Raw genomic sequence first — 13,756 nt, forward strand, 5'->3', positions numbered from 1 at the left:
AATCCCTCCTGTAGACCTTGTGATTTTGGCCTAATTCCTGTCAGCATGACTAATGTGATTTGTCTAGGATTAAAACAGGTTAGTATTTGTGAATGGAGAGTGGAAGTTGGATAAGAAGAGAAATAAATGATCTGATAATAAATTATCCAGTTTTCTTTTGCGTTTTTTCCCTTCATCTGATCCTAAACCCACGTATAAACTAAACACTAGTGTAATCCTACCAGTATCATGTTACACAAAGTCAAACCAAAATTCAGTTCTTGAGATAAAATGTGCAAAACATCCTCAAATGCACAATCCAAGTAAATGAGACCTTTTCAATATTGTTTCTAGAGACACAAACCAAAATAATTTCACAGGCTGAAATGGTTTTATTAGTAAGGAAATATCAGCTCATAACAAATGTAGTACAGAATTGTATCCGCCAAATAATTGAGGGAAAAAACAAAACCATGGAACAAAAAAACTCTTTTGTTGCTTCCAATTGCTAAACACAGAAAATATTAAAAAGAGAAGATATCAAGAAGGAAATGAGCATCGTCTCACTTGTTTGAATCAGTCAAACAAAAGAAATAGTAACAAAAGATCTAACGTGCAAGAGCACTGAAGCGTGGTTGACTATACGCATGTGAGTGTAACTAAACTGGCACTGGTTAGAGTTCATAACCTCATGGGTGTTTTGTGCCTGCTAGCTCATCCATCTATCTATTGGTTACATTGCAGTGTATCAAAAATATAAAAAAGGCAATCTTTAAAGACTGGTACAGTAATCCTACGTCATGGCTAATGATACAAAAAGGAAAGCCATGTGTTTGAATGTTTTGTAAAATAAGGCTTTGTATAAGCATGGAGCTTCAAATGAAGTGAGCAAAAAAAAAAAAAAATCACTTCCTTAATGGGTTCAACCAATCAATCCTGTCTTCAACTCGCTAAAAATTATTGAGAAATTCAAAACTACTCAACTCAAAAAGGTACACTCAGTGTGCAATAAATGTTGGCATTCTTCTTAAAATGAAAAAAAAGAAAAAAAGAAACAACAATATTTACAACAAAAAATTAAGTATGCAATATGCAAAGGCTTAATGTTGCTTTCAGCAACCCCAAATGGACCTCCCCCACCCAAACACTGTAAGAAAAATCAGCCTCATGGGTGACTCCTGTGAAGAAGAACCCAACGAGACCACCCTCACACCTCAAAAGCCCACCCTCCCGCATACATACAGGACATCACAAAGCACGATTACGTCACTAAGCCTGTTAGTTTGAGAGAGATAACCCCCCGTCCCCATTTGGTTCCCCAAGCCCTGGCTCTTAGGAATTGGTGAAGGCATCGGCACAGGAGCTCCACTCGTCTGTTTTAGGGTTGTAGGCCTCAACTGAGTCAAGGAAGTCGTTTCCATCGAAGCCGCCAACGGCGTAGATGACATCATTGAGCACGGCCGCACCAGCATTGCTGCGTGGTGAGTTCATGCTCCCCAGCATCCTCCATTCGTTGCGGGCGGGGTCATACATTTCAACACAACGCAGGGCGTGAGAGCCATCGAAGCCGCCCACCACGAAGAGTTTACCTGAGAAAGACAACAACAAAAAATAAAAATCAGTCACCATACGTAAGCTTCATGGTCATATACTGGCAATTTGTCCTTTGCTTACCTTCATAGACAGCAACTCCAGCTCCTCTGCGGGCTATGTTCATTGGGGCAATAAGGGTCCAAGTGTTGTTTTCTGGGTTGTAACGTTCCACACTGTTCAGACAGTTCCAAGATTCTGCTCCTCCGATCACGTACATGAAGCCATCCAACTCACACACGGCAGCCTGATGCCTCCCTGTATATGCACGAAAATGACATTTAGAACCATTTCTGCAGATCCATCTGGCTTTTTATCAGTGTAATCCCTTCTGTACGCTTAAGCTATGATTTCTTAAGTGCCAGAAACCCCTGTGGAAGCAATTATGGGGATATTTTTGACATCAACATGACTTACTGATGTTTAAAGGGGCACAGCTGGTCCATGCCTTGCTCACGGGGTCAAAAACATCACAGTTCTTCAGACCTTTCTGTCCGCAAGGATCTGATCCCCCAACAACGTACAGCTTGTTGTTCAGAGAGCAGACACCTGAAGAAAGACAACAATTGATTAATCTAAACCTACTGTATTCTCTGTGTTGAATGGACAAATTCATAATCTCTTGAAGGGATGCACAGATCATTTTTTCGTTTTATGTTATGGCCAATAAGCTATAGTATTTTATCTAAATGAAAAACATTTTAAATGCTACAAGTGAAGTTTTTACCTGCATTGCAGCGATTGGTCCTGAGCTCTGGCACTTGAGTCCACTCATCAGCACTGGGGTTGTAAGTCTCCCCACAACTCAGTTCATCAGAATGGCCGTTGGACCCACCCATCACGTAAAGCTGACCCTGATGGTGTAAAAACAAGTTATTTTACAGCACTTTCAAATACTACTTCTTCATACACATTTGACCATGTACACACCATGAGCACGGCCATCTGAAACCGAGCACGTGGAGTCCTCATTGGAGCAATGAAAGTCCAGCTGTCAGTCTTCATGTCGTAACATTCCACAGTCCTCAAGCACTCCTCCCGATTGTAGCCTCCTGAATAACAGATCAGAGATGCTTAACAAAGGCAAGAGAGACATTCAGAAGTTTCTTTGTGCCGTCCACTAACCTGCGGCGATGAGTCGGTCGCTCAAAGCAGCGATGCCCAGGCCAGAGCGAGCATATCGCATGGGTGCCATCAGCTTTTCAGGTTCCTCTTCCAGCGGCTGGCCCTCAAAACTCCGACTCTTGGTTAGGCAAGGTGTGGATGAGGGCGAGGCCTGGGGACTGCTGCGCCCATGCAGAAATATCACGCACAGCATGCCGTTCAACACAGCCAGACACAGGTATGTATTGTCTATGGGGAGAGGAAAAGATCACTTGAAGGGACCGCAGAGAAGTCTCAACGATCTGATGAACACATCAAAGGTGCAAACTCACTGGTTGTCTTCTCAGAAGCTATGCATTTCCACTCTTGCCTGCAGGAATGTTTGGCAGATCCTGGGGAGAGGCTGCCAGAGGAGCTGGTGCTCAGCTGTCGGTGTACGTTCTCACGTAGGGGCTTCTTCTGCAAAGGCACAGTGCAGCTACAGACTCCGAGCCCATGGTCCACACACATACAACCTCACACAGTCCCAGACCCGTCTAGGCGTAAACCCGACTCAACTTATCAGATGCAGACTACATCAGGTTAAAGGAATATTCCCAGTTCTATGAAAGTTAAGCGCAGTTGAGATAATGTTGATTACCACAAAAATCATTTTGACTCATGCCTCATTTTCTTTTAAAAAGCAAACCATTAGGTTTTGGTAAGGTACTAACAATTTTAGTGAATAGGGCCCATTTTTAAAGGATTTAAAACAAATATGAAGCTTATCACTTTTAGACATACATTGATTCTTCGGTTACACCCATGTATTACTTGAGCTGTAAGGCGGTTTAAATCTTCATTTTTACAGGCATTTTAGCCATTACTTTGTCATGGCAACAGAGTTGAATATAACTCGAAGAAGATTAACATTTAGAATAGAACGTTTAAAGATTAGTCAATTTCTTGTCACATTAAAGTCATTTTAACATGCATATTGTTTACATTTTGAGTATACTATTGGAAGGGAGTATTTAAAATTTTACAAAATGGCCTCATTCACATTTTCGCTTCTCTTTTTGGGGAAATTATTTTTTGTGATAATCAACATCATGCCACAAATCCTTTTGATTGAGCTTGTACTGAACCTTGGAGTATTCCTTTGACCTTATATCTACATTAATCTAATCCCAATGTAATCCCAACACTATAAGCAGCACTAAAACCCAATCCACACACTCATCACGGACACACCGTGATCTCTTCAGCCTTAAAAGGCTCAGACTCAACAGCCCAGCACAACAAAGCAGCTGCTCTACTAGCATTACACTTAAAATCCTGCATTCGCTATGGGTCTGCCTCGGTCCAGCCTGAGAAGAGCTCGGCGCTGGTTGTGTACCTGCACAAACTGGATGTGGTCATCCTCAGTGCCAAACACCTCAGCCTGCCCGTCAAGCAGGCTCCCATCGAGCAGCTTGTGATCGGCCGAATAGTACAGCGTTTGCACCTGCAAAACACACAGCGACAACAAACCCATGTGGCTGTCTCCATGACAACAGAACACCCAACTACGTGGGTCAGGGAAGGAAGAAAAGTTAAGAAGGGGAGGGCCATAGTGCTCGTTCACTGCAAGATGCTGGTAAAAAAAAAAGCTTCTTTAAGAATATGAACACAGTGTGGCTGTGGATCATTTCACAAGATCTTCGGGACTTTTCACTGCACTGAAAACAGCAGAATGTGGATCACAATACTTTCGCCACAAAGCATCTTGGGAACCTTCATTTAAGTTTGGAGAAGGAAACAAACAAGCTTCATCAGTGCATGTTCAGGGGGTCATCCTGCAGCCATCTTCTCAGCTGAGGGGGTTAGTCAAATCAGACGTCATCACATAAACTCCAAGTCAACACTGGTTAGCTGTTTTCAACTTTAACAGCTCAAAAAATGAGTCCCTCGTTAAAAAATAATCTTGGATCGCCTTCAAGCTTAAAGAAAAGTGAATTCAAAACCAAATTAAATACAAACTTCAGTTAAAATAACTGCAAAAATCCACTGAAATTAAACAAAGTAGTACAATAAATGTAAAGAAGTAAAAAAAAAAATATATATATATAAATATATATCTCTGCATCAGTGTTGATTAGGGATGGGCATTTCTGTATTTTTTTCTATGGGTACTCGACAGATATATTAAGTGAGTACAGCACAGTTGCAGTTTTTAAGTGTCTTGCACCATGAGCGTCACATTTTTAAGGAGCTGCCCTTGACCGACTGTCAGTGCTGATGCCAACTGATTAGGACCAGTAGGTAACGCTAAAAATAAAATAAAAATGACAAATGAGGCCTTTTGTGTATAGCTATAGTAGCTTAGTGTAGTTTACTGAATACTGATTGCTGTAAAATGTTCTAAAACGAGAAAAAAAAATAATGTAATGCAATTATCGCAGCTGTCACTTTTGAGTACTTGTGGCCATCCCTACTGGGAATGTGTCCAAAAGCAGATTAAAAGGAACTAGGAACTGAGAGCGACTTGAAAACATCCCTCTAAGCTGCACTCAGTTTCCACTTCCTTTATTTAGATGAAAAGACATTATAGGTGCCATTATGAAGCCGATGGCCTCTTCCTTTACATTCATCGGTACGTAATCAGTATTCAAATGTATACTGTGTAAATGTAAAATGCCCAAGTGGCATAAACCATTAATTTTAGTCAGTTATCTGAATATCCTGTAAGTGTGTGCATGAACAACTGTGTAACATGCTTTTATGTACTTTGCAATGCATGCATATGCGAGTTGACTTGTGTTGTGTGAGGTGTCATATGTGAGGTGGACTTTATACGTGAATGTCTTGAAGTGTTCAACGAATTGATACTTGGAGATCTGAAGTGTCATTTTAAATGAACTGTGTACTGTTGGTGAATGCATTTGATTAACAGACAGGAGCCTAGCACTTGTTTCACCATGGTTCCCTCTTGTTCTTTTGTTATTTTCTTTCATTCACTGACTCATTACCCTGGAGGCCCCCAGTCTTGGTTTCTTCAGTCTTGTGAGAATCCTGCTGATGTTTGCTCTAATAAACCTAAGGAGAGATAAATCAGTGGGGAGGAAGAATTGTTAGTGCTGGTTCCCAAAGAACGCACTCACTCACACACTCACACACCTGCTTAGAGAAGAGAGAGATGTCATTGGGACGGCAACATGCCATGTCACTCTCTGCGAGCAGACAAGAGTAGCTGCAGTTACTGCACAGCACTGAACATTCAGGAGGCTTTTAGATTGGCTCACCTGGACTACCCACTCGCCTTTGCGGAGAGTATAACAGCCCCGTTCTGTACCTAAACGTATATTCTAAAAGCCGTGGGGTGATTTGTGGGTAAAGGGGGAGAGCAAACAAAAAAATATATATGGAAGCCAAAGAACAAACCCAACCGACCTCTACCATTAAGATGGCTGGTGTGAACGGACCTGTTAAATCTGTGAATGGGATGAATTACGAGGGGGAAGAAGTGAGGGAGGAGAGAGAGGAGCTCACAGTGGAGCGCAGTACTGACCTCCTCCATCAGTCGCTCCAGGGGTTCGCCATTGTCCCACAGGCTGCGTTGCACCCAGCCGATGACCTTGGAGTACAGCTTGCCGTTACTAGGCAAGGTCAAGTTATCCTCCAGAATCACCTCCAACTATAAAGCGGACCAAAAGAAAGTACGTGGTTAGCATAAGCGTGCAATCAAGAATAGTACATGACCCGAAAGGTTAAAGGCCAGCTCACTTTAAGGCGTGGAAGCTTGAGGAAATCCTCTTGCTCAGACACGTCTAGAAGGTGCTCCTGGATATAGCTGTCGATCTTGCCCAGCAGACGCCCGTCTCCCACACAGCTGGCAAAATTACGATAGGAGATGGCACTCTGGGAATCCATCTTGGAGAGAAGGTAGTCGCCACAGATCTGGTAGCAGATACAAAAGAGTAAGTTAGGGCTTTATCTAAAGTAAACCTGTCACAAATACACAAAAACATGCTTAATATGACTACCTGCTTCACTCTGTCCATTTTGAGCCGTTTGGCTGCAGAGTAAACCTCCTTAACCAGTTCTTTATCTGCCTTCAACCTGCAGAAAGATAAATTAAATATCAGAAATCATTGATCACCACAAATGGGAAGCCTTTAATATGGTAGAAAAAGTGCCCTATGATGGCCCTGATTGGTTGATTGCATGTTGTGCGTCTCTTACTGGGCAGTGTAAGCGTAGTTGAGAAGGATCTCCACAGCCTCAGGGTCCAGATCCTCAAACTTCACATGGGAGATTCCGTGAGGTTCCAGGTCGCTGTTAAAAATCTCAAACAGGTACGGACTGCAACAAGCCAGCACTGCCCGGTGAGCCATCAATTCATGGCCGCACACCTGCAGAGATAAAAAGGGCAACGGTTAAGTCTACGATGGCATTGTAACAAAGAAATAGGCACCATTTGTTTTAACTTACAAACAGAAAGTAAATTAACTCAAGTAAATCTGGATTTTCAGATATATTTTGCAATTCAAATGTTGCTAAGGTGTTCTGAGTGTGTTTTAGTATGTTACTTTGCAGTTTCTAAGGTGTACTGTGTGGTTTTTAGTATGTTGCTAAACAAATCCCAAATATTAAGTGTTAGCAATAGTAATACCTTGGCAGCATCATTAAAGGGAATTTTTACCCAAAAATGAAAATTCTTTCATCATTTACAAAAGAAGATATTTTGAAGAATGTTGGTAGCCAGACAGATGACGTACAGTAACCACTGACTTCCATAGTAGGAAAAATAAAAATACTTGGAAGTCAATGGCTACCGCCAACTGTCTGGTTACCGACATTCTTCAAAATATCTTCTTTTGTGTTCAGCAGAAGAAGGAAACTCATGCATGTTTCGAACAACTTGAGGGTGAGTAAATAATGACAGAATTAAACATTTTGGGTGAAATATCCCTTTAAATAGGCCTACCAAAACAAATATCTAAATACAACTTACAATATTTCAATTTGGAACAAGTCTTTTACGAAATTAATCTTGTTAATTATCGTTTAAATCTCTTGTTAAAGCTTCCAAGCATTCTTTGAAATATTCTGAACACAGAGGGTTTGGCTTTGTCTGTTAACGAACGTCACACAGCTAAAGGCCATTCAAAGATCCAGGACCTGCGTCTAATGAAACACACTCTTCTTCCCTGAGTCATGTTTCAGCCTTCTTGTAATGACACCGAGAATAATAAGGTTAAAAAAAAGGGTGTGTTACCTGAAGTCTCACATCACAGAACTGTCCGTTCTTTCTAAGGGCGTTCATTTTGGCCACGGTGGAATCCAGGAAACTTTCGTCCTCAAAGATCAAATATCCGTTGGGAATCATTTTTGGAAATTAAGCCTTTGCAAAAGCAAAAAAAATTTTTTTTAAAAACAATCTTGAGTCAATTTTATGATTTTACCTCAAAATAGCTTTCCCACACAAGGCATCTTACATAAACATCACCCACGCACACAAAACAAATACAATGTATCACTCATTTTAGCTGCTGGCTAAAAAGCTGTCGCAGTCTATAATCACTATAAAACCATCTACATAACACTAAGTCTCATGTATAAGTCATGCGCTTACCTAATACCGAATGACGTTTGTCTGGGAGAGATAGATTTCTTGGGAAAGCCGTAAAAAGTCTTCGTTCACTGGAAGTGGATGGAAAAGGCAATGCCAGGCAACCAGAGGGCACAGCAGGGGGTCAGAGGTGACTCAAACTCTCAGGCTTAGAGTGACTGCAATCAAGTCCTCGGGTGTCCCGTTGGCTATAGACTCAAACCTTTTCTGTGTTGATCGTGCATTATAACCTGCAGGACAAATAACAAACAAGAGGTTGTAATGATGCCACATAGCAGGTTTTTATCAGGAACACTGATCACATCAATGGCCACAACATCTATTACTGATGTAAAAAGAACCAATGGAATTGAAAGGTTCATGTGTCGCTCAAGGGAAGAAACACTGCAGATAATAGACTGACCCAGCTTTGCACTACTGATTGCTTTCATGGTGTTAAACATGTGCCTTATTCGGGATCAGCCTTCACTTCTGCTGCACAGACAGTTCAAATTAATCCGGACAGAATCTGTCTCATACAGACTTAGGCAGCTTCTTGAATTAAATCTCAGGACATGCTTTTCCAACCTTCCCATCAAGCCTCCCTTGGTCAGACCGTTTCTACAACAACCAAACACAAACTCTCTCCATGTCCTTCCCCCGTTAACCACGTGGCTCTACCACACCCGCAATTCTGGAAATTTCCACAGGTCTTTCAATGCTTTTTCAGCCAGCAGATGGCCCAATTTTAGGGGCGGAGGATGGTCACAAAACCAAGCACTCACTCGGTCAGGAATTTTGATTGATTTATCACACTCCCACAATTATGTGGCTTCAGCTGTGTGGGGATGGAAAAATGCGAAGCGAAAAACAAATGAGCTCTAGTGTGTGGAATCCTTGTGTTTTGCATGAAAACCTGCTGGTATTTTTCCACTCACATCCTTTTATTCACTTCAGCCTCAGTCGGAGTAAATGCAGGCAGTGGAGGTCTTTGGATGATCTGCTCATCCTCTCTTGCCCTTTCCTACGCAGTGGCTGATTATTGAAAACAGTAATCGGAAAACTCTAGCCCTTAATTTACCTCCTCATAGAGATGCTTTCTCTTGAAGATAAGTGGCATTGGAGAAACACTTTTAAGCACAAGGATGAGTAAAAAGATGGAAGCATTAAATAAGCACCAAAACCTTTCTTGTTTCACCTGTATGATCTTCAACACTGAAGTTTATTCCACTAAATCTCAGATCTAAAGTTAATCCAAGCTCTTTCCTATTTAAAAAAAACAAACAAGAGATGTTAATAAAATCAATGAAGGGCCATAAGATCATCCGAAAGGAAAGCTCCCTTTAAATAAATGAAAATATAACCTGTTAAGTGGATGTGTTCAAACAAATAAAAGTTAAAAATGGCAGTATTTTAAAAATGTTTTAATATATTTATATATACACTTTATTTAATTTTCATTATTTATTTTTTCTTAGGTTGTAAAATGTGGTGTACTCCCCAAAAACTGAATTAACCATCTCCCGTCAGTAAACGGTCAAATTATCTGATATTTTAAGATATGTATTGATCTTGACAATACAAAAATATTGTTAGGTAAAAAAATAGTTACTTAAAAAAAAAAGTAATGTCATTGACCCTTTAAACGTGAAACTTTCCACTCATTGATAAGTCTGAACTGTTCAGTGTCAAGCTAGTGACCTTAATCTGTGAGCTGTTGGTCCAATTGGAGTGGAATCAGGAACTGACACTTTAAACCAGGGCACTTACGGGTTAGACAAGAGATAAAGCCTACGGTGAGTTCGCAGCTTCAGATGGACTCACAAATCTGTTCATTGTGTGCTGACAACCACAGCATCCTCATACAATTACTGACAAAGCAGAGGGTGAAAAGACAAAAAGACGGACAGATATTGAAATGCGTGGTGGCAGAAAAACACTTTGAAAGATCATTGTGTGCATATAATCTTTTTTGTCCCCTTTGGCATGCAGAGAACAGCCCGCTCAGTCAGTAAGCGTGGGACAGACAGCGAGGCGAGAAAGAAAGAGGAGAATGGGTTGAAACACACAGCAACAGTTGTTCTATTGACTCTGCAGCAGTACTCAACAGATAACCCAGATTGAGCAACAACTTAATGCATCGCTTATGGCCATGCTAAAAAATAAAACAGAGGCTAAAGAGGACATTGTGTTCCTTGCATGCTATTTTAGATATAGAGCTTTATAGCTATAGTGTGCCCATGACCACAAGCGACATATACAATTATATTGGTCTTTGTTAGACCCCTTTTTTGCAAGTCACGCTTTCTCTCTGGGAACTCAGCCAGCTCTGAGAAAAAGGTGAACTACATTACTCAGTGTCCGAAACACACAGGCTTGATAACATTTAGATTTAATCAATGGCCAGATTTTTCTATGCAAATTGATTCACAGCAAATTTTACCAGGAATCAAAAACATGAGTCATGACCTTGGCATTGTATACAAATAATAATGATTTTAATGAATGGCCGTGGACATCTATAGTAACAAATAAGCTCCAACATACTTTTTTTTTACTGAGTTGACAAATCCCCTGATGTACCTTTAAGCTCATGAATGGCTTGCACAACAGTGATAAACTTATGTAGAGTCTGCATAAAATGTGTAGGAAGGGCATTGGGTGTGCAACAAAAAATAACATTCTGGTCAAATGGTTGTGCAAGATCATGAGAGGCTATGGAAGAAGCATGGTGGAAAATGATATAATAAAAACATATTCAGATGTGAACTAAAGACTGAGGCGCATTTCCAGGGGTTAGATAACACCTGCCAAAATCCGTGATTTACTCTCTCTTAGCCTAAACTAAAACACACTGCTACTCTTTCCATAAACCCACAGGCAGCAGAAGAGCTTATGGAATTTAAACTCGTAATTAGAAAGATGGAAAGGAAACACATTATGACTGCTCCATCATAATAATTATTTTGTAAAATTGTATTTATTTAATTACTTTGTGAATGAACAGATTACATTCTGAGGGCAAAGGGCAGCAAAGCTGCTGGTATCTTTGCTTCTTTATTTATATCTGCCCCTCTCTAATGAAACGTTAAGCTTTATGGAAAAAGGTTAATGGGAGAACACAATTTAAGGAGTGAGCTAACAAAGCCTCTGGGTGATCTCACACATGAAAACAGGCTGGAAATTGCATAATCCTTCACCACGTATGGAAAGAATGTTTGAAAATTTAGAGACAGAACACTGATTTTATTCACAGTGACCGTAAAAGAAAATGTCCCTGTGTGATTCACATTAACAATGCAATGGAGGAAAGGCAGTTAAACAGCCAAGTAATTGTCTGAAAATAAATACAAAAAACAGACTTTTATTTCTACTCTCTAAGAAACTATGTATCAAAATGCACAAGGAAAGGTTGTAGTCTAGGAAGCACAGCATTTGCTGCATACATTTCCCATACAAATGAAGCATTGCAGTGACAATTAGGTAATCCATAGGCAGATGTGGAGTTAAGGAACAGAAACGGCTTTATGAGTAGTAAAACTGCTGATTCCTGTGACTTGTAAATGGGATTGTTAAATATGACTGGAGATTTGATGTGTACAACCCGGTAAATGGGATGTACTGTGGAAGTGGGAACATAGGTTGTGAATATTATTATACATATATATTATATACTTATATATATATATATATATATATATATATATATATATATATATATATATATATATATATATATATATATATCACTTAAACAAATAGGTACCAGTAAGTCAGGTTCGGAAATACTTAAGATGATTTTAGACAAATGCAGCTTAATAAAAAAGTGCTCAGAATAATATGTAAATAATTTAAACTCTACAAATATACATAGTTCACATATATTTCCAAATATCTACTAAATGTATGAGACCATATGTTAACTCCAATCAAATATCATCGATGCTAAGTGCAAACGATAAAACATGCAGGGACACATTTCTGTGGTTACGCCCCATTATATCCACGAATCCTGATAGGCCAGAACGTATGATTCCGAGCGATACGATTGGCCAGATGAAGTGTCCATCAACACGTCTCGTATCCACGTTCCCCGCACAATGAAGCTTGCAACCTAGAACGTTTCTGAACCCCTCGACCAAGCCTACAGTAAAATCCAAAACTAGGTCAGTAGGACCTGGTCGTAATATTAACATATTCCTGACTAAAGATCAACGATGAGGTAAAATGTATGTTCTGCGTCAAAATACACGAGCACTGCTTTCAATGAACCACACCGGTCACTCTTTTTTTAACCTTGAAAAAATTGTCCCGTTCCTATTTTTCATTAATTTCATTCGTGTGTTAGTCGACATTTACTGTTCTTTTTAATGACGATGAAGGATAAAGAATTATTTCATTTTAAGAATGGAAATATAAATTAAATATAAAAGTATATATTTTATCATGTTTGCGCAATCAAATTTTACAAGGCAAAGCAGCTAAATGTTAGTTTATGAAGCCTTTTTTATAATGAAACAAAAATTACATGAATGTAGTGGGTGTAGAGCTACTTGCCCAATGTAACTAATAATGAATTGAATGTGCAATATTTCAGCACCCGCAATAGTAAAAATGCCAGTTGGTGACGTTACACTAGGTGTAACTGTAAAATCGTCCGTTTATTTCGTAGGAAATGTTACTTACTTTATTTTGTCCATTTAAAATAAATTACAAATATTTTTTTAAAATCACGGTTTGCTGCACACTGCAAACGTTAATCTCACGCGAGCGATTCTATCTCTTGATGAGAGCAACGCATGCAGTTGCCGATTGTACAGCAGATTACAACGCACCATATGGCAATCGCGTGAGTAACGTTACATACGAGTGTCTGTATGTGTAACACAAAATAACAACGTACAAGCAAAAAATTCAGTTGTCGAGCTTTAAAAATAAACACGTAACGTTAGTATGAAAGAATCCTGGGAGGACAGGAGACATGAAGCTTCAGTCATTACTGATAAGATTGATTCCTACCTGATCTGTTTGACGGTAGACGATGGTAGACATATTTAAGGTCAATTAAAAGCTGTAGGTTGGGGATATCGCAAAAGCAATAGATATGGCACGTTTCTGCGTCCGACCAACCCTGTCGTTCCGGGTATCGAGATTATTAGATCGGTGAGCGAGCGAGCTTTAACAGCGACTCTGGAGCTGTATCGCGCGTGACGTCACGGTAGAGCTCCGCCTGCGGAAAAGTACCGACGGACAGTGAGGTGAGGTCAAACCCTGGAGTCGGGGGAAACTGGCTAGTAAAACTAGTCTTGGTTGATACAAATGGCTTGTTTTTTAACCTTTGGAAAATTACCTGTGTTCTCTGCATGTATCTCATTTGCTTTAAAAAATTACATGCTCAGTCAGTCAGTCTTAGTTTTCAAACGGAGGCGTGGTCCACTAGGCGGCGTCAGTAAACGACTTAAAATGGGTTAAAATAGTTTATATTGAAGTAGTTAAAATACTTAAAATCAA

General features: G+C 39.9%; 1 protein-coding gene across 1 annotated transcript; it reads right to left on the bottom strand.

Moving 5' to 3' along the window:
- Positions 1-351: 351 nt before the first annotated feature.
- ivns1abpa (influenza virus NS1A binding protein a) lies at positions 352-13,497 on the bottom strand. Its single transcript, XM_077220109.1, has 15 exons — positions 13,265-13,497; positions 8,270-8,496; positions 7,913-8,038; positions 6,877-7,046; positions 6,678-6,753; positions 6,418-6,591; positions 6,203-6,328; positions 4,052-4,159; positions 3,006-3,132; positions 2,695-2,922; positions 2,500-2,621; positions 2,297-2,423; positions 1,987-2,118; positions 1,654-1,827; positions 352-1,568 (listed from the first exon to the last, which is right to left on the bottom strand). The coding sequence occupies exons 3-15, from the start codon at positions 8,021-8,023 to the stop codon at positions 1,312-1,314; spliced, it is 1,932 nt and encodes a 643-aa protein (XP_077076224.1). The 5' UTR covers positions 8,024-8,038; positions 8,270-8,496; positions 13,265-13,497; the 3' UTR covers positions 352-1,311.
- Between the last annotated feature and the right edge of the window lie 259 nt (positions 13,498-13,756).

This window comes from Siphateles boraxobius, unplaced genomic scaffold (genome assembly GCF_051911475.1).
Source record: "Siphateles boraxobius isolate OS27281-9 unplaced genomic scaffold, OSU_SipBor_1 8, whole genome shotgun sequence".
NCBI lineage: Eukaryota > Metazoa > Chordata > Actinopteri > Cypriniformes > Leuciscidae > Siphateles > Siphateles boraxobius.

What these genes read in the sequence shown, in the direction of transcription:
- ivns1abpa (XM_077220109.1), bottom strand. Translation starts at nt 8,023, where the DNA reads ATGATTCCCAACGGATATTTGATCTTTGAGGACGAAAGTTTCCTGGAT. An exon ending in ACCACATCCAGTTTGTGCAG is followed by an intron (nt 3,133 to 4,051) that starts GTACACAACCAG and finishes GTGCCTTTGCAG; the next exon opens with AAGAAGCCCCTACGTGAGAA. An exon ending in TGGAGTTGCTGTCTATGAAG is followed by an intron (nt 1,569 to 1,653) that starts GTAAGCAAAGGA and finishes TGTCTTTCTCAG; the next exon opens with GTAAACTCTTCGTGGTGGGC.